Here is a 23,611-nt window from a genome sequence, read left to right as displayed (position 1 = left end):
AACTTAAGATGGTGGACCCCGTGTTTGGTGGAGGACATCTCAAGGCAGCCAAGTGTTCTGGCCGCAGCCTGCGTGTTACTTGTTATTGTTACTGCTAGTAAGTTTTGCAGTGGGAATCAGGAGCAAGTGGGAGCAGAGCATGAAAAATTTCAGCCTGTCCAGGGAAGGAAGGAAGAAAAACTTGTTTAGGATAAGAAATTGAGTTAGAGAAACCATTTTCTAAACGGGTTAGTGCAAGGAAAAGGAAACCAAGTGTTTATGATCAAGACGATTAGAGAAAGACTCTGAGGGCATTCCGGGGATCTTAAATGCCCCTCCCATTACCGGCCAGAACTGCTTCCGGAAATCCCAGAGACAGGATTCTGGCCAGTTGGCAGAGTTCTCAGAGGCCACTGCAGTCCTGACTCGACAGGGTCCAGGAGTGGCTCCTGTTGGTGGCAAACCTTGGTGTCGTCGAGGTGAAGCGGGTTTTGCAGGTGTGCAGAATGCAAGAGTTATGGTCACGGTGGCTTCTACCAAGTTTTCAAAGGTAAGCCTCTGAAGCCAGAAAAGAGTCGTGCTGCAGGACTGGGGGGCCTGCATGGAGTGGTACAAAAATGAAGCTATAAGCGTGGAGCTTCAGAAGAAATCTCAGAAAACTAAAGGTGCCAGCCATGTCAGGCACGCACCAAGGAATATGGCAGGCAAACCCGGGAAAGCTGCAGACGCCAGCATTAGTCTCAGAGAGCAGCCATGGGGGCCTCCACCTCGAATGCAAAGGATGTTTCAAACTTGGGGTCCAGGCAGACACCTGTCACAGGGGCGGAGCCACAGCAGGGTGGCTAGGAAATGCCAAGTGGAAATGTAGGGGTGGAGCTGCATTCAAGTAACCACCTCCAAAGCAATAGCGCGGGCGGCGGGAAGCAGGACCGGGCGGAAGGAAGCATAACGCGCTTGCGCACTCTATCTCCCGGCACTCCACTTTTTTTTTCCGGCATTCCAGTAGGATTCTAGGAAGTCACCCACTCTTGTGTAGTAGTGCAGTGTGCGCGCCCAAACCTCTCCCCCTGCAGTTAGGTTGTGGCTGTGTGTTGGTAACGGAAATAGGTCGAGCCCTGTGCCTGTGCACCGTCCCCTGTGACACCCGGCGCAGTACCTGTGCCCGGCCCAAGCTCGGAGCTGAAAGGAAAACGGACTTTCGGACTCTTTTCTGGAAGACCGGGGCCTGAGGGAGTGCGAGGATGCGGTGCCGAGGGGGTGGTACTAGCAACCCTGAGCGGCTCTGAGCCGAGGTACGCGGACTCCGCTGCGGACTACATTTCCCAGTGGCCCCCGCGGGAACTGGGCCGTCGGTCCCTTTGTGTCCTCCGGAGGCCTAGGCTGCTGAGGCGCTTCTTTCCGGGCCGGCAGTATTTGGGTTCCCCGTAACTCTTAGACGGGGCGTAAGGCCCTAGTGGAGATTTCCGGAGATTTCCAAGCGGAAACGGGCTCTTTCCGCAGTTCAGTTCTGCAGGTAGGGAGCGGGCTGAGGAGTGGCCTGTGGGTCACCCTGACGCCGACCCCAGGCCCCTTGCCGTGACTCTCCGTGTGAGACAGTCACCACACTTGCCTGTCTTACCTGTGCGACTGCGGGTGTGGGTCGATGATGGGTGCCCTAGAGCGTCAGGCTGTGAGTGCGGGAGCGTGGGCATTCCTTGCCCTCGGTTGTGCCGGTACCCGCGGCCTCTTTGTGACTGGGGTGTGTGAATGACACCGTCGGTTGTGATACCGTAGTGTCCGAGATTTGGGGTCTGGGGGAAGGTGTCCGTGTGAAACTGCCCATGCCCATGGCGTCTGGGGCAAGCAGCTGGCACTGTAGTTTCTAAGACTGGATATGTGAGGGTACTGAGTGATAACTGGTGACACCCAGTATCTGCTAAAGCCACCCAAGTGATGTCATTATGCCACCAAGTGTCAGAATCACTGATTGATTGGAGAGTAGCCCTGTGGATTCAGGCAGCCTTGTATTTGATGTTTTCACATTTTTATTTACTGTTTCAGTTTTATTTGAAGAGGGGGGAGAGATTCCATCCACAGGTTCACTCACCCCAATGCCTGAAACAGCCAGCGCTGGGCCAGGTTGAAGCCAGGAGCTAAGAACTCCATCTGGGTCTCCCATGCGTGTCAGGGACCCAAGTACTTGAGCCATTACCTGCTGAATTCCAGGGGTGTGCATTAGCGGGAAACTGGAATCAGGAAGAGTTGCAGCTGGAACGCAGTCATTCCCTTGTGGAATGGGCCATTCCAACCAGCGTATCAGTTGTCTCAACCGCTGTGATTGATGTGATTATTTATTGGTTTTGTGACTTTATGTAAGTGATGAAGTTTCTTGGAGTCTTGTTTTGTAAAACCTAGAAAATCTATTATTAAAATAAAAATTAGGAAATAATTTAGGCACAGATTGAAATTCTATGCAAAAAAAATTCCTAGGTCTCCTTTATGCACTCTTTATTGGAGGAAAGTTGACAGCAGGAGGGAAGAGAAGCCCAAAGAGCCCAGACTGGTGATTCTGGATGCTGCAACACCAGCCGCGCTGCTTGTATTTTCTTCCCCGTCTCAGTCATCTGAGGACACTGCCATTTCTCAAGAGAAGAGCCATTAGGAAGAAAGAATGGCTGTGGGGCTGCTTAAAGCCATGTACCAGGTGAGTTGGTGTTTGCTCTCTTTCCTGAAATACCTTCCAGTTTTTCAAACCAAGAACACATTAACTTTCCTTTAGCTGAACCAATCTTGCCACTTCTGAAAACCCTCCAGTGGAATTCCTGTCTCAGATAGGTCAGTGTGGGAGTCTTGGCCAGCAGGGCCCTGTGTCATCTGGTCCATTCCTATCCCTCTGACCTGATCTAATTTCTCTCTCCTGATCTTCCAACTCAAGCCCCCCGTTCCAGCCACAGCAGCTTCCTTGTAACTAGTTGAGAATGTTCTTATTGCAGCTCCTTGTACTTGCTGTTCCCTCAGCCTGAAAAACTGTTCCTTCAGATACAGAAACAGGTCAACGTCTTCATTCTAGTTCTGTCCCAAACGTCATTCATTCACCACATGCTACTTAAGTACCTATTAATTTGGGTGTCCCAAAGCTTAGTCCCTGAGCCTCTTTTCTTATACTCACTACTTTGTCTCATGGCTTCAAATACCATTTACGTGCCAACAGTTACTTTTTTTTTTTTTTAAAGATTTATTTATTTGTTTGAAAGAGTTACACAGAGAGAGGAGAGGCAGAGAGAGGTCTTCCATCCACTGGTTCGCTCCCCAGTTGTCTGCAATGGCTAGAGCTGCGCTGATCCGAAGGCAGAAGCCTGGAGCTTCTTCCTGGTCTCCCATGTGGGTGCAGGGGCCCAAAGAGAGCTGGATTGGAAGTGGAGTGGCCAGGTCTCGAACCGGTGCCCATATGGGAATCTGGCACTTCAGGCCAGGGCGTTAACCTGCTGCGCCACAGCGTCGGCCCTGCCAACAGTTACTGATTGTATACAGCCTGGACCGCTTCCCAAATTCCCTGGTAATGAGGCAAGTTTGCGTACAGGAGTGTAGGCTCAGATGCAGATAAGAGTATAAATGTTGTGGTGAGAGTTTGAGGAGATTCTCTTTGAATGAAAGTAAGATCATCAGATGAGAGTGATAGACTGGAAGGAGGTATGGAAGGTTTGAGCAGAGTGGGAAAGAATGGGCTAGGGAAATGTTGGTGGCATTTTGGCCCACGTGAGGGTAAGGATCATTAACTTAAACTAATTAGCATGGTGGGTATGATTTTCTCTAGCAAAGTTCAGCTTCTTAGGGTATAGTCACAAAATAAACTAAAAGAGGGCTTTAGTTTAATGAGGTGGTTATAGTTACGTGAGAGAGGGGGTGGGGAAGTTGAAGGCATACGCGGGGGGTACTTACAACAAATGGTTGTGCTAGGAAGTGAAGGTATGTGGGCACGAGGAACAGTGAAACCAGTGAATCGTTATGTTCTTGTAAGGTCAAAAAAATTTTCCTGATTGAGAGTATCAGAGAGAAAATTGAAATAAAAAAGGTGGAAATAACTGGGATTATGGAGAATTTGGAACTTACTGGTAGTGACCAGGTCTGCGTCCTAACCGTGGAGGAGTGGAGGACAAGATTATTGGAGGAGAGTGGGTGTCGGAGAATTAAGAGGCCAGGTTGTTGGGGTGTTTCTTATATGGATATGGAAGTGATCAGATTATGATAGGAATAGCACTGGAGACAGTGGCAGTAGCCTGGTGCTGAAGTGTTCAAGCCATGACAGAATTCCTGTCTTTGATTAACTGTAGATAACTAAACTAAGGAGAAATTTCCTCTGATTTCGTAAGATTTAAAATTAGTTGTTTTTAGTGAGGTTGGGGGAGGAAATGGTCTGGAAACAGATAGGAGGAGCAAAGAGGTTACCTGCCTCACCTCTCACTTCCAGGTGCTGTGGTACAAACATTTTGGGAAATAAGACTTCCCCCCAACCCTCCCCCCGACACCCAATGACCGGGCTTCAGAGGAAGGAATCTTTGCACCTAGAAGCCACTGTAGCTCTCTGTTAAAGTTTTTGAAGTTTAATGCAATTGAATATTTGCTCTGCCTAGTCTAGCACAATTTTCAGAGGTATAGCAAGCAATTTCTGGTGTCATTGGTAGAGGGTGGGAGGGCAGTTACAATTATTAAGGAGTGCTTTTATTTGTAACATGTGTCAGTGGGACTGATAACCCTGTTATATACCTTTTTAAATTTTTGGTTAATGTGTTCTGCTTGCTCATTTTAAAGTGGGTACAGTTTATTTATTTGAAAGTCAGAGTTAGGCAGAGAGAGAGAGAGAGAGTGAGAGAGAGAGGTCTTCCATCCGCTGGTTCACTCCCCAATTGGCCGTAACGGCCGGAACTGCGCCCATCTGAAGCCAGGAGCCAGGAGCTCCTTCTGTGTCTCCCACACAGGTGCAGGGGCCCAAGGACTTGGGCCATCTTCTACTGCTTTCCCAGGCCATAGCAGAGAGCTGGATGGGAAGAGGAGCAGCTGGGACTAGAACCGGCGCCCATGTGGGATGCTGGCACTGTAGGTGGCAGATCTACCCGCTGTGCCATAGCACCGGCCCCTACAGTGCATTTTTGATCCTCTTATAGCTTCTTGAAATTTTCAAACCATTCATTCATTAATTCAGTTTATTCAACAAGTATTTGCATTTCTGATCATGCCAATTACTATTTAATTGGGGATATAGCAGGACCAAAGCAAAAATGTATTCTGCCCTCATCACACCTACATTTTTACTGGGAGTGGGGGGAGACAGACAATAAATAAGCAAAATAATTAAAAAGCTGTGGAGAAAAATAAAACAGGATTAGTGGAATCATGAAACAGAGTAGGAACATTGCTGTTTTCATATGGAATGATCTGAGGAGTACAAAGGCCCTGAGTGAGAAAATGGTTGACGTATTTGCAGATATTAGGGAGAAGCCAGTGTAGTGGGGTAGACTAAATGAGGTGGGATGGTAAGAGCAGAGGTTATTTCATTTATTTTATTTCAGGAGTTGGTGACCTTTGGAGATGTGGCTGTAGACTTTTCCCAAGAGGAGTGGGACTGTCTAGATTCTTCTCAAAGGCACCTATACAGTAATGTGATGCTGGAGAACTACAGCGTCTTGGTATCTCTGGGTAAGGATAGCTTCCCCTTGCAAAATTGAATTTCTCCTCATAAGGGACTCCTTGCTACACTAGTGTGAATTTTTTTTTTTTTTTTTTTTTTTTGACAGGCAGAGTGGACAGTGAGAGAGAGAGACACAGAGAAAGGTCTTCCTTTGCCGTTGGTTCACCCTCCAATGGCCGCCGCGGCCGGTGCGCTGTGGCCAGCGCACCGCGCTGATCCGATGGCAGGAGCCAGGAGCCAGGTGCTTTTCCTGGTCTCCCATGGGGTGCAGGGCCCAAGCACCTGGGCCATCCTCCACTGCACTCCCTGGCCACAGCAGAGGGCTGGCCTGGAAGAGGGACAACCGGGACAGAATCCGGCGCCCCGACCGGGACTAGAACCCCGTGTGCCGGCGCCGCTAGGCGGAGGATTAGCCTAGTGAGCCGAGGCGCCGGCCACTAGTGTGAATTTTTTGATAGTATCTGCAATGCCTGGCTGAATGTGTGCTCTCTGTGCCAAGTAGTTGAGTTAGTAACTTTGGAGTTGGTAATGGACAGTTCTGTTATTGAATTATGCCTAACACATTAGCTTTCCCATCCTTCTAATACATGTCCCTGATAAATTTTCCTTTGGCTTAGTGTAAGCTCCCCACCCCTACTCCCTGCCATGATCAGTAGGTCGGTTGTGTGTTTTACGATAGCCATAGCATGATCCAGTTCTGTTTCTTTTCATATGTGCAGGACTTTGCTTTTCTAAGCCAAGTGTGATATTATTGTTGGAACAAGGAAAAGAGCCCTGGATGGTGAAGAGAGAGCTGACGAAAGGCTTGTGCTCAGGTGAGTGAAGAGGAACTAGGCAGGCCAAAACCTTTGCAGGTGACAGCTCAGCTTGACTCAAAGGTATTGCCCTTTCACTCTTCATTAGTGGAATTTCTGCTCAAATGTTCTAGGTTTTAATAATAACTTGACCTTTTAGGATTTTTTTCCTATTTGCTATTTTTAATTGTCTCAGTTTTCATACTTTGTCCTCTCCATTCTAATAGCTCATTTATCTATTCTCTGAGTTGTGTTTCCTCTCAGTTTCATAAGCCTCTTCCCATTTTAAAAAATCTTTTCCTAATCTGATGAACTTTGGAGCTCTATAGAAGGCTGTAAATGAAGAACTAGGCTCAAACCTTGCCTGATATTTACATGCAGTGACTTTCAGAAAAGTTACTTAACTTCCCTGTGGTTCTGTGTTGTCACTGTAAAGTGAGGTTATGCTTTGAGTGTTTTAAATAATTTCATCTCATCTCATGCTAAGAACTCTCTCGCTGTTAGCTGCTAGTAGTAGTAAAAGCAACAGCAGCAATTATAGAAACAGTAAGCTTCCAAAAGCCACATTATTTCTCTGAAAGGTCAAGTTTATTCGTTCCTTTAAACAGCATTACTAAATTTGCAATTTAAACAACGTACTTAGGCTGGCGCCGTGGCTCACTAGGCTAATCCTCCGCCTTGCGGCGCCGGCACACTGGGTTCTAGTCCCGGTTGGGGCGCCGGATTCTGTCCCGGTTGCCCCTCTTCCAGGCCAGCTCTCTGCTGTGGCCAGGGAGTGCAGTGGAGGATGGCCCAGGTGCTTGGGCCCTGCACCGCATGGGAGACCAGGAGAAACACCTGGCTCCTGGCTTCGGATCAGCGCGATGAACCGGCTGCAGCGCACCGGCTGCAGCGAACCGGCTGCGGCGGCCATTGGAGAGTGAACCAACGGCAAAGGAAGACCTTTCTCTCTGTCTCTCTCTCACTATCCACTCTGCCTATCAGGAGGAAAAAAAAAAAAAACGTACTTGCAAGGTGCTGGGGTATTTTACATACAGTTTACAGTTAATCAAACAGTTGATAGGCTAATAGTAGGGATATGACATAGCTGTACTATGGTATATCTGAAGAGAAAGCTGATGTAAAAGAAGCTCAAAGGAAAAGCTAAGAGGCAGGATTTCTTGGAGGATGATGGTCTTTAAACAGCAGCTACAAAAAATCTGAGGGAAAAGAGAGTAAGAGTGTGGCTTTTTGATGTGGGAAGGATTTTTACATAGATACAGGAGGCATTAAGGTAAATGGAAGGGGTCCAGCATTGTGGTGTAGCAAGTTAAGTTTCCACCTGTGATGCCGGCATCCCATATGGGCCCTGGTTTGAGACCCAGCTGCTCCACTTCCAGTCCAGCTCCTTGCTAATGTGCCTGGGAAAGCAGTAGAAGGTGGCCTAAGTCCTTGGGCCCCTGCATACTCGTGGGACTCCCAGGAAAAGTTCCTGGTTCCTGAATTCGGACTGGCCCAGCCCTGGTCATTGCAGCAATTTGGGGAGTGAACCAGAGGATGGAAGATCTCTCTCTCCTCTTTTCAAATAAATAAAAAATAAGATTATTATTATTATTATTTATTTGAAAGACAGAGTTACAGAGAGGTAGAGGCAGAGGCAGACAGAGAATCTTCCATCTGCTGGTTCACTCCCCAAGTGGCCACAGTGGTCGAAGCTGGGCCAGGGCAAAGCCAGGAGCCAGGAGCTTCACCCAGGTCTCCCACATGGGTGCAGGGAATCAAGGACTTGGGCCATCCTCCGCTGTCTTACAAGGCACATCAGCAAGAAGCTGGATCAGAAGCAGAGCAGCCAGGACTCGAACCAATGCCCATATGGGATACCAGCACTGCAGGCAGCGGCTTTATTCACTATGCTGTAGCGCCAGCCCCAAAAATAAAATCTTTAAAAAAAAGGTAAATGAAGGCCTGATACCCGATAATTGTATGTATTTCTGTTAACACAACTCCCCAGCTTACCCCCGCCACCTCTGCCCAATCTTTTTTGTCTTTGTTCAGATTTCACAGGAAAAAATTTGATGTGAAACTTTAGTGTCAAAGGATGTATTATGAAGTTTTATATATTATTTATTATTAAATAAATCATATCCATCAATATATATTAGCGTATATATGTAGTTTAAGTAATAATAGAACAAAACTTCATGTAGATACAGAAAATTGTCCATGTCATTTCAGATGCTTGAGGGCCCCTGCCTAATGACATCTGATGCCCCTACCATGGCTCATCCTCTCCCTTCATTGGGGTATCTGTTACCCTGAAGTTTTGCTTATCACTTCTTAGCTGTTCTTTTTCTGTACATGTATCCTCAACTTTTTACGTATGGAAATATATTGCATATGTAGTCCTGTGACTTTCTTCCCAACTCAAAATTATATTTGTGAGATTTCATCCATGCTGATTTCTATAGTCCTGGTTCACTGGTGAAATATAATATCTTCCATTGTATAAACTACAATTTATCCTTTGATGATCATTTGAATTAAGGTTTTTGCTGTTATAAATATTACTGCTATGAATCTTGATATTTTATATATTTTCTCCTAATCTGTGGCTTTTCTTTTCATCTCTCTCTCTCGCTCTCTTTTTTTTTTTTTTTTTTTTAAGATTTGTTTATTTGAAAGTGCAGTAGAGAGGGAGAGAGAGAGATCCTCCCTCTGCTGGTTGACTCCCCAAATGTCAACACTAGCCAGGGGTGGGCCAGACTGGAGCCGGGAGCTTAGGCCTCCATCCAGGTCTCCCACATAGCAGGGACCCAAGTACTTGGGCCATCAGCTGCTGCCTCCCAGGTACATTAGTAGTAAGCTGAATTGGAAGCTGGAGTTAAGACTTGATCCCAGGCACTCTGACATGGGATGCAGGCATCCCAAGTGTGACATAACCTGCTACACCTCAGCGTCTTCACTGTGAACCTTATTATACATGACTGCTGGTTCATATATTGTGGGGAGCAGCCCGGACTGGACTGAGTTACTGGAATTAAGACTTATTCTATGCATCTGCTCTCCCACAATATGGCGCTGGGAGAGAAGTAAACAGCTTCCGCACAGCTGCCTCCAGTTCAGCTAATAAACTGTAGGACTTGCTCCTGATTGGAGGAGAGCAGCGTACTCGGCGTGTGGGCAGCCGAGTTAGGATTGGTAGAGGAGGACTATAAAGGAGGAGAGAGACGGCATGCACCAGGAACATCTAAGGGGAACATCTAGCTGAAGGAACACCTGTGCAGCCCCCGAGAGAACCGGCCGGCGGTGTGCCGCTCCCCTGCGGAAGTGGGGAATGTGGCCAGGGGGAACTGCCCTTCCACGGAGGTGGAAGGGACAGTAGCCAACCCGGGAAGAACCAGCAGCAAACCCGGGGAGGGCCGAGCAGACGAAAGAACAGCGCAGGGTCCTGTGTCGTTCCTCCACGAAGAGGGGGAGCGACAATATATGCTGGTGCTCGGTTAGAAAAATTACCAAGGAATTTACTGGATAGGGCTATTTAAGCTTCCAAAGCGCTTATACTAATTCATATTTCTAACAGCTGTATGTGAGTTCCCATTGCTCCACATCTGGAATTGAAAAATTACCAAATTTTTTTGCCATCTTGGTGGGTGGGAAATATTATATGCATATACTTTAGTATATTATTTTCCTTGATTACTCTAGAGATTCTTTTCATATTTATAGTGACCACTTGTAGTTTTTCTTTTGAGACATGCCTGGTTGAGTCTTTCTCATTTGGGAGAAGTTGTCTTTTATATATATATATTTTTTAATTTATATTTTTGATATTTTGAGACTTCTTTGTTCTGAGATCAAAAGCCTTTTCTAAACATTTCCCTTCTGTATTTAGGTCCAATTGGAATGGATTTTTGAAAATTATTTGGTATAAGAATTTAATTTGTGCCTTAGGTAAAAAACAAAATGTCAAACGTATTTCTTGAATAAATTATCTCTCTTTACCTGTTGTTCTGAATGTTACCCCCTAGTATCTTAATTTTTAGTCTCTATAGGTCTGCTTTTGAGCTTTATTCTGTTCTATTGATCTCTATTTCCTTATATCAGAACCACATTGTCTTTTTTTATTTATTTATTTTTTTTTGACAGGCAGAGTTAGAAAGTGAGAGAGAGACAGAGAGACAGAGAGAAAGGTCTTCCTTCCGTTGGTTCACCCCCAATCCGATCCCGATCCAAAGCCAGGAGCCAGGTGCCTCCTCCTGGTCTCCCATGTGGGTGCAGGGCCCAAGGACCTGGGCCACAACAGAGAGCTGGACTGGAAGAGGAGCAACCGGGACAGAATCTGCCGCCCCAGTCGGGGCTAGAACCCGGTGTGCCAACGCTGCAGGCGGAGGATTAGCCTAGTGAGCCGCGGCGCCAGCTACATTGTCTAATAAAAATGCTTTAAAACAATATCTGTTAAGGAAAATTCCTACACTTTGTTTATGTTCTTCAGAATTTCCCTTTTGCCTTTTGGCTGTCTAAATAAAGTGTAGGGCCAACTTGTCAATTTCTATTAATAAATAACAAAGAGATGTTGACTTTTGATTCAAGTTTTATGTATAATATAATTAGTTTTCAAAATTTTTCCATTAGTATTAGTTTTGATGTAAGTATTCAAATTTATTGGATGAAATTGTCCATCATTTTCTTTCATCTGAAGTTGGGAGGGGATGAGTGTGTTTTGTCTAGCAGTTAGGACACCCATTAAGATGCCCATACTCTGTATTGGAGTGCCTGAGTTCAAGTCCTGGCTCTGTTTCCAGTTCCAGCTTCCTGCTAATGCTGTACTCCAAGGAGGCAGCAGGTGGTGACTCGAGTAATTGGGTAATTGGGTTCCTGCCACCCATGTAGTAGACTCAAACTGAATTCCCATTTCCCAACTTGGATCTGGCCCAGTCCTGGCTGCTGTGGACATTTGGGGAATGAACCAGTGGGTAGGAGCTCTCTGTCTCTCTTGATCTGTTTTGCATCTTTCTGCCTCTCCAGTGAATAAGTAACAAAGTTGGTAGTATAGGTCATTGTGACCTTTTCATCCCTGAAAAAGTCTTTCCAAGAGGTTATCTGGTTTGTGTGTGTGTGTTTTCAGACATTTACACTTCATTAATCTATAATTTATCTTTTTAAAAATTTCATGTATTCATCCACTTTATTGTTTTATTCTACTTACATTTCTTTATCGTAATCTTTCTTTTTTTAACTGTCAAAGTTAAACAGTTCCTTGCTTTTGAGACTTCTCATTTCTATAATAGAGATTTAGAGCTATATTAGTAATATATCCCAGGTATTTTGTTATATGACATTTTTGTTTTTGTGCATATCTAAGCATTTTCTAATTTGCATTGATTTATTCTTGATCTGTGAATTATTTGGAAGTTCTAAATTTAAGATTTTTTGTTTGGTATCAGTTTAGTTGGATTGTGGATAGAGAATTTGGTCTGTTTAATGTACATTCTTTGAAACCTTTTAGACTTTATTTATGTATGTCTTGGGGCTAATTTTGGTAAATATTCTAAGTGTCCTTGAAAATAATATGTTTTTGGGCTGGCGCCGTGGCTCAATAGGCTAATCTTCTGCCTAGCGGCGTCGGCACACCGGGTTCTAGTCCCAGTCGGGGCACCGGATTCTGTCCCGGTTGCCCCTCTTCCAGGCCAGCTCCCTGCTGTGGCCCAGGAGTGCAGTGGAGGATGGCCCAAGTCTTTGGGCCCTGCACCCACATGGGAGACCAGGAAAAGCACCTGGCTCCTGGCTTCGGATCAGCGCAATGCGCCGGCTGCAGCGCGCCGGCCACGGCAGCCATTGGAGGGTGCACCAACGGCAAAAGGAAGACCTTTCTCTCTGTCTCTCTCTCTCTGTCCACTCTGCCTGTCAAAAATAAAAAAAATTAAAAAAAAAAAAGAAAATAATTTTTTTTATGGTTGTTAAGTACAATATCTGATATATGCTCATTGGATTAAGCTGTAGATGTACTAGTCAAATTTTTACTCTTATTGATTTTTTTTAAAAAATCTCTGAACAATCAGTTACTGAGAGACATAGGAAAAATTACCCTGATGGTAAATATGTACATTTTATTCTTGTAATTTTGACGGCTACCTCTTTATAATTTGAAGATATTTTATTTTGACATATTTTTAGAATTGTTTTATCTTTCTGGTGAATTCTTACATTGTTATCCTTATCCAGTGATTATTTGATATTGCTTAATATTTCTTAAACTAAATCAGCCTTTTGTTAATATTTACTTGGTATAGTTTTTTCTACCCATTTAGTCTTCTTTTAAAGATTTATCTATTTATTTGAAAGGAAGAGTTAGAAAAAGACAGCTGGAGAGAGAGGGAGAGAGATAGATATTCCATCTACTGTTTCACTCCCTAAATGGTCACAATGGCCAGAGCTGGGCAGATCTGAAGCTGGATCTCCCAAATGGGTGCAAGGGCCCAAGCACTTAGGTCATCTTCCACTGTTTTCCCAGGCGCATTAGCAGGGAACTGGATTGGAAGTGGAGCTGCTAGGACTTGAACCAGTGCCTATTGGATGCAGGTGGCTGGGGGCATTACCCACTGTGCCACAGCACCAGCCCCCCATTTAGTCTTAACCTTTGCGTATTTCTCTTATAAACACTATATAGGCAGGCTGGCACTATGGCGTAGTAAGTAAAGCCATTGCCTGCAGTGCTAGCATCCCATATGGGCGCTGGTTCCTGGCTGCTCCACTTCCGATCCAGCTCTCTGCTATGGCCTGGAAAAGCAGTACAAGATGACCTAAGTGCTTGGGCCCCTGCACCTGCATGAGAGACCCAAAGAAGCTCCTGGCTCTTGGCTTCAGATTGGTGCAGCTCCTGCCATTGTGGCCATCGTGGCCATCTGGGGAGTGAACCAACGAATGGAAGGTTCTCCCTCTCTCTCTCTCTTTCCCTCTCTTTCTCTCTCTCTGCCTCTACCTCTCTGTAACTCTGCCTTTCAAATAAAAAAAAAAATCTTAAAAAAAAAAAAAAAAAAACACCGTATAGGCAAACAGTTGTTAGTCCAGTCTTTATTTTTATTGAGTGTGGGACAGGGGAGAACTAGCACTCCTGTTCTCTGGTTCACTCCCCCAAAAGCCTGCAACAGCCAGGAACTGGGCCAGGCTGAAACTGGGAGCTATCACTGTTGTCTCCCCAGGATCTGCGTTAGCAGGAAGCTGGAGTCAAGAGCTAGAACCAGTGAACCCAGGCACTCTGGTATGGGGTACAGGCATTGTAATCACTATTACAATCTACACATTATTTGTGGCCAGAATCTTGTCCCATAATATTTATCTTTACCTTTTTTTTTTTTTTTTTTTTTTTTTTTGACAGGCAGAGTGGACAGTGAGAGAGAGAGACAGAGAGAAAGGTCTTCCTTTTGCCATTGGTTCACCCTCCAATGGCCGCCGCGACCAGCGCGCTGCGGCCGGCACATCGTGCTGACCCAAAGGCAGGAGCCAGGTGCTTCTCCTGGTCTCCCATGCGGGTGCAGGGCCCAAGCACTTGGGTCATCCTCCACTGCACTCCTGGGCCACAGCAGAGAGCTGGCCTGGAAGAGGGGTGACCAGGACTAGAACCTGATGTGCCAGCGCCACAAGGCGAAGGATTAGCCTATTGAGCCACAGCACCGGCAATATTTATCTTTTAAATAAATAATGGTGGCCAGTTAAATTACAGAGTTGGGTTTATTTCTACCCTCTTATTTCCTTTATAAATTGTACTTTTTAAAAATGTTTTCTTGTTTCTTTATTTTTCCCCATCTTAATTTTTTTTAAAGATTTATTTATTTATTTGAAAGGTAGAGTTACAAAGAGGAAGAGGCAGAGAGAGAGAGAGAGAGAGAGAGAGAGAGAGAGAGAGAGAGGTCTCTATCCACTGGTTCTCTTCCCAAATGGCTGCAACGGCTGGAGCTGAGCCCTTCCGAAGCCAGGAGCCAGGAGCTTCTTTCAAGTCTCCCATGCAGGTGCAGGGGCCCAAGGACTTGGGCCATCTTCTGCTTTCCCAGGCCACAGCAGAGAGCTGGATTGGAAGTGGAGTAGCTGGGACTCGAACCGGTGCCTATATGGGAATGCCAGCACAGCAGGTGGTGGCTTAATCTGCTATGCCACAGCGCCAGCCCCCTGTTAATTTTTTTTTCTTTTATGATATTATTTATTTGTTTGAGAGATAGGGTTACAGACAGAGAGAAGAAGAGACAGAAAGGTCTTCCCATTCACTTGTTCAATCCCCAAATGGCCACAACTGGCAAAGCTGGGCTGATCTGAAGCTAGGAGCCAGGAGCTTCCTCTGGGTCTCCCATTTGGGTGCAGGGGCCCGAGGACTTGGTCCATTGCTGTTTTTCCAGGCCATAGCAGAGAGCTGGATCAGAAGAGGTGCAGCCAGGAGTAGAACTGGTGACCATGTGGAATGCCAGCGCTGCAGGGCAGGGCTTTAACCCGCTGCACCACAGCACCGGCCTCTGCTTTGAGATTTTTAATATAAATTTTCTTTACATCCCATAAGTGTTTTAAAAAATTATTTGAGAGTTAAAGAGAAAGAATGCATGCTCCTACCCACTGTTCCACTACCCAAATGCCCACAACAGCAAGGATTCAGCCAGGCTAATGTCGGGAGCTGGGAACTCAATCCAGGACTCCCACTTGGGTGGCAAGAACCCATTGACTTTATCCATCACTGCTGCCACCCAGGGTCTTCATTAATAGGAAGTTGGGGTCAGGAGCTGGAACCAAGAATCAAACCCAGGCACTTCATTGTGGGTGACATGAGCATTTTTTTTTTTTTTTTTTTGACAGGTAGAGTTATAGACAGTGAGAGAGGGAGACAGAGAAAGGTCCTCCCTCCGCTGGTTCACTCCCCAAATGGCTGCAATGGCTGGCGCTGCACCGATCTGAAGCCAGGAGCCAGATGCTTCCTCCTGGTCTCCCATGCGGGTGCAGGGGCCCAAGCACTTGGGCCATCCTCCACTGTCCTCTTGGGCCACGGCAGAGAGCTGGACTAGAAGAGGAGCAACTGGGACTCGAACCCAGCGCCCATAGGGGATGCCGGCGCCTCAGGTGGAGGATTATCCAAGTGAGCCATGGCGCCAGCCAACATGGGCATCTTAACTACATCTTAGCCAGTAGGCTAAACAGTACACCCCCCCCCCAAAAAAAACCTCACCCATAAGTTTTATATGATGTGTTTTTATTTTCATTCACTTTAACATATTTTCTAATTTCCCTTCTTAAAAGAATATTTATTTATTTGAAAGGCAGAATTACAGAGAGAGAGAGAGAGAGAAATAGAGAGATCTTCTGTCTGTTGGTCCACTCACCAAATGGCTGCCAGGGCTGGGCCAGGACTAGACCAGAAGTAAGCCAGGTGTCTGCAACTCCATGCATGTCTCCCACATTGGTGGCAGGGGGCCTAAGCACTCAGGCCATCTTCCAATGTTTTCCCAGATGCATCAGCAGGGAGCTGGTTTGGAAGCAGAGCAAATGGGGCTTCAACTAGTTCTCTTATGGGATGCTGATATTGCAGGCAGCGGCTTAAACCATTATGCTACAATGCCAATCTCCCCTGTGATTTATTTTATCCATTGGTCCTATGTTATTTAATTTAATTATATTTGTGGATTTTTCAGTTTCATTTCACTATGGTCAAACAAGATACTTATTATATAATTATGTGATTTCAAACTTTCTAAACTTTAAATATTTGTTTGTGAGGACTCACATATAGTTACTCTATGGCCTAACAAGTATCTATGGAAACATTTTTATTTTTAATATACTTCAAGATTTAAAAAATAATTCTTACAATGACTTTGCCAAACTGAAATTTGAGAGAGCAGTGTTCCACAAATCACTTTCTTCAGATACCAGCCACAAATTTGGGGTCCCCAGAGTGCCCATCACTTCTTCCTACCCTCAGATTTGGTGATTCACTAGAATTACTGCCTTCTAAATCTCACAGAAGCACTATATTACGTTATATTTATATATATATATATATACACATACTATTTTTTTGCTATACTATATATAGTATATATATATATAGTATATATATATATAGTATAGCAAAAAAATCACGTGAAAAGAAAGACACTGAGGGCTAAGCCTGGGACGGTCACAACCACAAAGCTTCTGTTATTCTCAGGGGCCTTCTGGTCATCAGAATACATAAAGAATTATTAATACCTAAAGAAATGGGGCTGGCACTGTGGTGCAGCAGGTTAAAGCCCTAGCCTGAAACGCCGGCATCCCATATGGGCGCTGGTTCTAGTCTCGGCTGCTCCTCTTCTGATCCAGCTCTCTGCCATGGCCTGGGAAAGCCGTAGAAGATGGCCCAAATCCTTGGGCCCCTGAACCCACATGGGAGACCCGGAAGAAGCTCCTGGCTCCTGGCTTCGGATTGGCGCAGTTCTGGCCATTGCAGCCATATGGGGAGTGAACCAGTGGATGGAAGACCTCACTCTCTCTGTCTCTACCTCTACCTCTCTGTAACTCTGTCTTTCAAATAAATAAAAATAAATCTTTTAAAAAAATACCTAAAGAAATGTAGTTCAGGGTCATTCTCCCGAACTTCAGTGCCCAGAGGTTTTATTGAGGTTGCGTTATATAGCAATGATTGGCTCCTTAGCCACATGGCTCATTCTCTAGCACGCCTTCCTTTCCCATGCATTGATCTGTTATCACAGTGACTCAGACTCTGAGCCCCTCAATTAGTTGGTTGATTTTTCTAGCTTGGCTCAGTCATCTCATCAGCAAAAACTATATAGGGGCCTATCACTAGGGCCCCCATTAGTATAAGTTACCAGGCGTGGCCTGAGTAGCCCACTATGAAAAACAGACACTCCAGGGTATGCAGGCTATCTCCTGGGAACTAAGGACAAAGGCTGTCAAACTATTGCATAGTTCTTTTTTTTTTTAACAGCAAAATTACATTTTTTATAGTACAAGTAAAAACATTTATCTCTGATATATGCATAATTCTTTTAAAAGTCATGATGAAGGGACTGGTGCTGTGGCACAATGGGTTAAAGCCCCAGCCTGCAGTGCCAGCATCCCATATGGGTGCCAGTTCAAGTCCTGGCTGCTCCTCTTCCTATCCAGCTCTCTGCTATGGCCTGGGAAAGCAGTAGAGGATGGTCTAGGTCCTTTTTGCCTCTGTGCCCACATAGGGGACCCAGACTTTTCTCCAAGTCAGGACAGAAGGCGCTCTTGGCCAGTGCTGCGGCTCACTAGGCTAATCCTCCACCTAGCGGCGCCGGCACACCGGGTTCTAGTACCGGGTCGGGGCGCCGGATTCTGTCCCGGTTGCTCCTCTTCCAGTCCAGCTCTCTGCTGTATTTTGGTGACATTCTTGCCTATTATATTTCAATATTTTATGTTTTCATAGTAATATATTTTACTTTTTTCATAATAATCATGAAACTAGTTGGATTTTATTATAACCTTTAATATCTGGTAGTGTTAATGTTCTCAGCCCTGACTTATTTTTTGTTTCCCTTTGCTCCGAGATCTCTTTCACTGGTTTCTTCTTTTTTGCCAGGTATCTCAAATATAGGAGTGCTCTAATATTCAAATCTTGCTCCTTTAACTTCTGTTTATCTACACTCATTCCCTTTGTAATACAGTTTCTTTAAATAGCAATTATGTGCTGGCAGCTCCCAATTTTAAATCTCTAGTCCTGACCTGTCTCTTAAACTCCAGTGTCTTTTTCCTAGCTGCCTAATTAATGACTCCGTTTTGAGAGGACACCTTAAATTTAATATGATCGAAATTGAACTATATCTTCCATGCCTTCTTGTCCAAACCTGCTGTACCCATGGCATTCCCTATCATTTTTTAAAATAATTGTTTATTTTATTTGAAAGTCCGAGTTACATAGAGAGAAAAGGAGAGGCTGAGAGAGAGAAAGAGAGGTCTTCCATCCGCTGGTTCACTCCCCAATTGACCGCAATGGCCGGAGCTGTGCCGATCTGAAGGCAGGAGCCAGGAGCTTCCTTTGGGTCTCCCACACGGGTGCAGAGGCCCAAGGACCTGGGCCATCCTCCACTGCTTTCCCAGGCCATAGCAGAGAGCTGGATCAGAAGTGGAGCAGCTGGAACTCGAACTGCTGCCCATATGGGATACCAGCATTGCAGGTGGTGGCCCTACCCTCTACGCCACAGCGCCGGCCTCTCCCTATCATTGTTGATGGCTGTTCTGTTCTTCCATGGCTCAGACCATAAACCTTGAAGGCACAATTGCTTCATCTCTTCCTTTCATATTCCATATCCAGTCTATCTTGGGTCTACCTGTAAAATACACCTTGGATCTGTCTACCTCACTATACCTCTGCTGATATCTCCCTGGTCTAAACCACTGTTGTCTCTCACTTGGATTACTATAATAACAGGTGTCCTTAAGTCTCTGCTTGCTGTCACCTTCCAGTATTTTCAACCAGATCTCACTCCTCTACTTAAAACACTTCAGTATTTCTCCATCACACTGAGCACAAAAGTGAAATTCCTTAAAGGGCCCACAAACATCCTCTGCTTACCCTTTACCACCTGTCTTCATCGCCTGTCACTCAGTCCTCCCCAGCCACACTGTTCTTACTATTCCTCAAACATACCAGACACGCCTTCTACTTTGGGGCCTTTAAAGCAGCTTCTACCCAGATGCTCTCTTCCCAGAACTCTGACTGCATTCTTGACTTTCTTCAAATCTGTATTTAAATGTTAACTTATTAATGATTCCTCCCTTGGACTTCACCAGCATTCCTAATATTACTTGCCTTACTTTTTTTTTCTTTGCTGTGGCACTTAGTAACTTCCAACATACAATAAAATTTACTTATCATTTAGTTCTCTCTAAGAAAATAAAGTCCATGAAGGTAAGAATCTTTGTTTATGATATTGAAAGCATATAGAATAGTGACTAGTACAAGGAAAATATTTGTTCAGTGTATAATTTTTAATGAAGTAGCTATAAGAATGGAGATAATTTCAGCATATGTATTAATAATACACACAAAATTATAACCAAGTCCAATCATATCCTTAATTTATTCTTGTCCTGGTATCTCCTTTTACTGATTGTCTCAAATTCTAATCATTCCTCTTCAATTTTCTGTGTGACCTATTTCAAGTTTCTATTTTGGCACATTAAGAACTAAAACACTGTTGTTTTTATGGCTCTTTTTTTCCTATAAATTCACAGACTTCACTTTACAAATGTACTTTCATAAATGTACTTTTCTTGTATACAATGAGGAGACTTTTTTTTTGTCTTATTATTACTTTTCAGGCTGGGAGTCTATGTGTGAGATTGAAGAATTAATCCCAAAGCAGGGTCTTTCTGATGAACAATCATCCAGGAAGATAACGGATAAACTTCCAAGTTATGGCTTTGAGTACTCCAGTTTGAGAGAAGAATTGAAATGTAAGGACCACTTTGAGAGGCAATCAGGAAACCAGAAGGCAGGTTTAAAGGAAGAGACAATCACTTATGAAGAAGGTCTTGTTGATGCAAGACAACAGGAATATAAAAAATCTTGGGAAAGTTTCCCTCAAAACACACTGCTTCGTACACAACAAATAATCCCCAAAGAGGAGAAAGTACGTAAATATAACACGCATAAGAAAAGCTTTAAAAAGACTGTGATGACCATTAAGCCCAAGACTGTCTATGCCGAGAAGAAACTTTTGAAGTGTAATGACTGTGAAAAAGTCTTCAGCCAGAGCTCATCCCTTACTCTTCATCAAAGAATTCATACTGGAGAAAAGCCCTATAAATGTGTAGAATGTGGGAAAGCCTTCAGTCAGAGATCAAACCTTGTTCAGCATCACAGGATTCATACTGGAGAAAAACCCTACGAATGTAAGGAATGTCGGAAAGCCTTCAGTCAGAACGCACATCTGGTTCAACATCTGAGAGTTCACACGGGAGAAAAACCCTATGAATGTAAGGTATGTAGGAAAGCTTTTAGCCAGTTTGCCTACCTAGCTCAACATCAGAGAGTTCACACTGGAGAGAAACCCTATGAGTGTATTGAATGTGGGAAAGCCTTTAGCAATAGATCATCCATTGCTCAACACCAGAGAGTTCATACTGGCGAGAAGCCTTATGAATGTAATGTCTGTGGGAAAGCATTTAGCCTTCGTGCATACCTTACTGTCCATCAGAGAATACATACCGGAGAGAGACCCTATGAATGTAAGGAATGTGGGAAAGCCTTCAGCCAGAATTCACACCTTGCTCAACATCAAAGAATTCATACTGGAGAAAAACCTTATAAATGTCAAGAGTGTAGGAAGGCCTTCAGCCAGATTGCCTATCTTGCTCAACATCAAAGAGTTCATACTGGAGAGAAACCCTATGAATGTATAAAATGTGGGAAGGCTTTTAGCAATGACTCATCCCTTACTCAACATCAGAGAGTTCATACTGGAGAGAAACCTTATGAATGTAATGTTTGTGGAAAGGCGTTTAGCTACTGTGGATCCCTTGCCCAACATCAGAGAATTCATACTGGAGAGAGACCTTATGAATGTAAGGAGTGCAAGAAAACCTTCAGGCAGCATGCACACCTCGCTCATCATCAGAGAATTCATACTGGGGAGTCACTCCCACCACCCAATCCAGCAAATCACCAAGTTCTATAAATCTATCCCCTAAATATTTTTGGAATTTATACTCTTTAATGTTGTCACCCTGGCCTGAGATTCCTCTCGCCTAGATTACTTTAGAGCTTTCTAAAAAGTCTCCGTGTGTCCATTTTTGCTATCCTTAAATCTGTTTCCTACAGCACACCCAAACTGACCTTTAAAAATGCAAGAATATACATGTCACTCTTCTGAGTTAGAACTTTTTTTTTTTGGCTTGCTGTTGTCAGACTGATATCTACAGCCTTTAAAATTGTCTATGAGGCTCTCTATTATCTAGGTTTACATACCATTCAGCCTTATTTTATTCCAGACTCATTCTCTGGGCACTAGGGGCTTCCAGGAATAAGAGCTTACATTCTGGAAAAACACAGTTCTACCACTACATGACATTGTGTGACTTTGACCTGCTAGACTTACATAAACCTCAGGGTTTTAATTCTTAACATGGGAATAATAAATGAAATATTGTAGAAATGTATTAAGTGAAATAGTGTCTGTTGCAAATTGATACATGTTAAATGAGAAATTTGCATGTAAAGTACTTCATGTAGTCTGTCAGAAATAGTAAATATTCAATAAATAATAATAGCAAACATACACTGAGTGCATATTATGAACCAGGCAATGTTCTGCATACCCAGTACATATTAACTCATTTATTCCTCACAACTAAAACAAAATTCCTTTATGAATAAAACATAATCCATGGGAAGCACCAGATCAGAATTGGAAAAACCTAAAAATTTCAGAATGTAAGTGGAAATCTTTGCACTCCAGGTGAATAGTTGCAGAAATATAAAGTTGTAAAAATATAAAGCTTATAACCACTTTTAGGAAGTTTCCAAAGAGAATGAGTGGATAAACTAAGTTTAAATAAAAATAAGGGGTGGGTAATGTGGCACAGTGAGTTAAGCTACTGCTTAGGAAGCCCACATCCTGTTTTGAATTGCTGGTTCAAGTACTCAATCCACTTCTGGTCAAGCTCCCTGCTTATGCACCTGAGAAGCAGAAGATGATGACTCAAGTACTTGAATCCCTGCCGCCCACATGGGAGACCCGGATGTAGTTTAGGCTCCTGACTTAGGCCTGGTCTAGCCCCAGATGTTGTGGTATGGCCATTTGCAGGATGAACCAGCAGATGGAAGATCTCTCTCTCCCTCTTTCTCTCATTTTGCCTTACAAATAAATAAATAAATATTTTTTAAGAAGAAAGAAAATTGTGTTCATTGGAAGGAATGCAGAACTTAGATTTAGATCAAAGAATAGCAATGATCACAAGACTAAAGGAAACAAAGAGAAATTCATTCAGTCCCATTAAAAGGTGCCAGACCTGAGTAATTGTAAAGGCAAGTCTGGGTAATTTTTTTTTTTTTTTTGACAGGCAGAGTGGACAGTGAGAGAGAGAGACAGAGAGAAAGGTCTTCCTTTGCCGTTGGTTCACCCTCCAATGGCCGGCGCACCGCACTGATCCAATGGCAGGAGCCAGGAGCCAGGTGCTTTTCCTGGTCTCCCATGCGGGTGCAGGGCCCAAGCACCTGGGCCATCCTCCACTGCACTCCCTGGCCACAGCAGAGAGCTGGCCTGGAAGAGGGGCAACCAGGACAGAATCCGGCGCCCCGACCGGGACTAGAACCCGGTGTGATGGTGCCGCTAGGCGGAGGATTAGCCTAGTGAGCCGCGGCGCCGGCCGAGTCTGGGTAATTTTGAAATCATATAAATTCTCCCATAGCATAGAAAAAATATACAATTTCGAAGTTATTTATTCAGTGGTTGCAAATTTAAAATCCAAGGAGGTTGAGGGAGGAAAATACACATACATTTTTACCCTGTAAAGATTTATTTAAATTCAAAGTGTTATATGATGTGGCCTCTGCATTACGAAATAAAGCCCTGGATATCCTCGTTTTTCACTGTGAAAAAGAAAGAAAGAAAGAAAGAGAAAGAAAGAGAAAGAAAGAAAGAAAGAAAGAAAGAAAGAAAGAAAGAAAGAAAGAAAGAAAGAAAGAGAGAGAGAGAGAAAGAAAAAGAAAAAGAAAGAAAGAAAGAAAGAAAAGAAAGAAAGAAAGAAAGAAAGAAAGAAAGAAAGAAAGAAAGAAAGAAAGAAAGAAAGAGTAAGAAAGAGTAAGAAAGAAAGAAAGAGTTATAGAGACACAGAGAGCTTCCAACCTCTGGTTCACTACCCAGATAGCTACAACAGCCAGCATTGGGCCAGACTGAAACCAGGAGCTTCCTCTGGCTTTCCCATGTGGATGGTGGGGCCCAAGCATTTGAGTCATCACCAGGTACACATAAGCAGGAAGCTGGAGTCGGGAGCAGAGCCTGAACTCAAATCTAGGCACTCCAAAATGGGATGTGGACATTCCAAGTGGTGTCTTAACCGCTGTATCAAGGTCTTACCCACTGTGAAGTGTAAATTCTGAAGAATAAAAACATGAGCGAATCTAATATACTTAGAGAAATTCTGCATGTGATACTGATAGTTTACATCAGAAAAGGTGGATTTGAAAGTATTA

General features: G+C 44.2%; 2 protein-coding genes across 11 annotated transcripts in view; both read left to right on the top strand.

Moving 5' to 3' along the window:
• Nucleotides 1–361: 361 nt before the first annotated feature.
• On the top strand, nucleotides 362–21,695 carry LOC127482577 (zinc finger protein 570). 10 transcript variants are annotated; one of them, XM_070062306.1, is made up of 5 exons: nucleotides 362–529; nucleotides 2,449–2,662; nucleotides 5,526–5,652; nucleotides 6,364–6,459; nucleotides 19,738–21,695. In XM_070062306.1, exons 2-5 carry the CDS (start codon nucleotides 2,630–2,632, stop codon nucleotides 21,093–21,095), a joined length of 1,614 nt encoding a protein of 537 aa, XP_069918407.1. In that variant the 5' UTR covers nucleotides 362–529; nucleotides 2,449–2,629; the 3' UTR covers nucleotides 21,096–21,695. The 10 variants fall into 10 exon arrangements, with proteins under 10 accessions (XP_069918407.1, XP_069918403.1, XP_069918405.1 ...); XM_070062302.1 differs by having other exon boundaries at nucleotides 377–529; nucleotides 2,476–2,662; XM_070062304.1 differs by lacking the exon at nucleotides 362–529 and adding an exon at nucleotides 957–1,271 and having other exon boundaries at nucleotides 2,476–2,662.
• Nucleotides 6,364–23,611, top strand: part of ZNF793 (zinc finger protein 793) — a 62,127-nt gene continuing 44,879 nt past the window's right edge. The window contains exon 1 of the mRNA XM_070062368.1: nucleotides 6,364–6,459. The gene's annotated coding sequence lies outside the window, so the exon portion shown is untranslated. The remainder of the gene's footprint in view (nucleotides 6,460–23,611) is intronic.

The sequence above is a fragment of the Oryctolagus cuniculus genome, chromosome 18 (genome assembly GCF_964237555.1).
Source record: "Oryctolagus cuniculus chromosome 18, mOryCun1.1, whole genome shotgun sequence".
Lineage (NCBI taxonomy): Eukaryota > Metazoa > Chordata > Mammalia > Lagomorpha > Leporidae > Oryctolagus > Oryctolagus cuniculus.
This window is presented reverse-complemented; position numbering and strand designations above follow the sequence as displayed.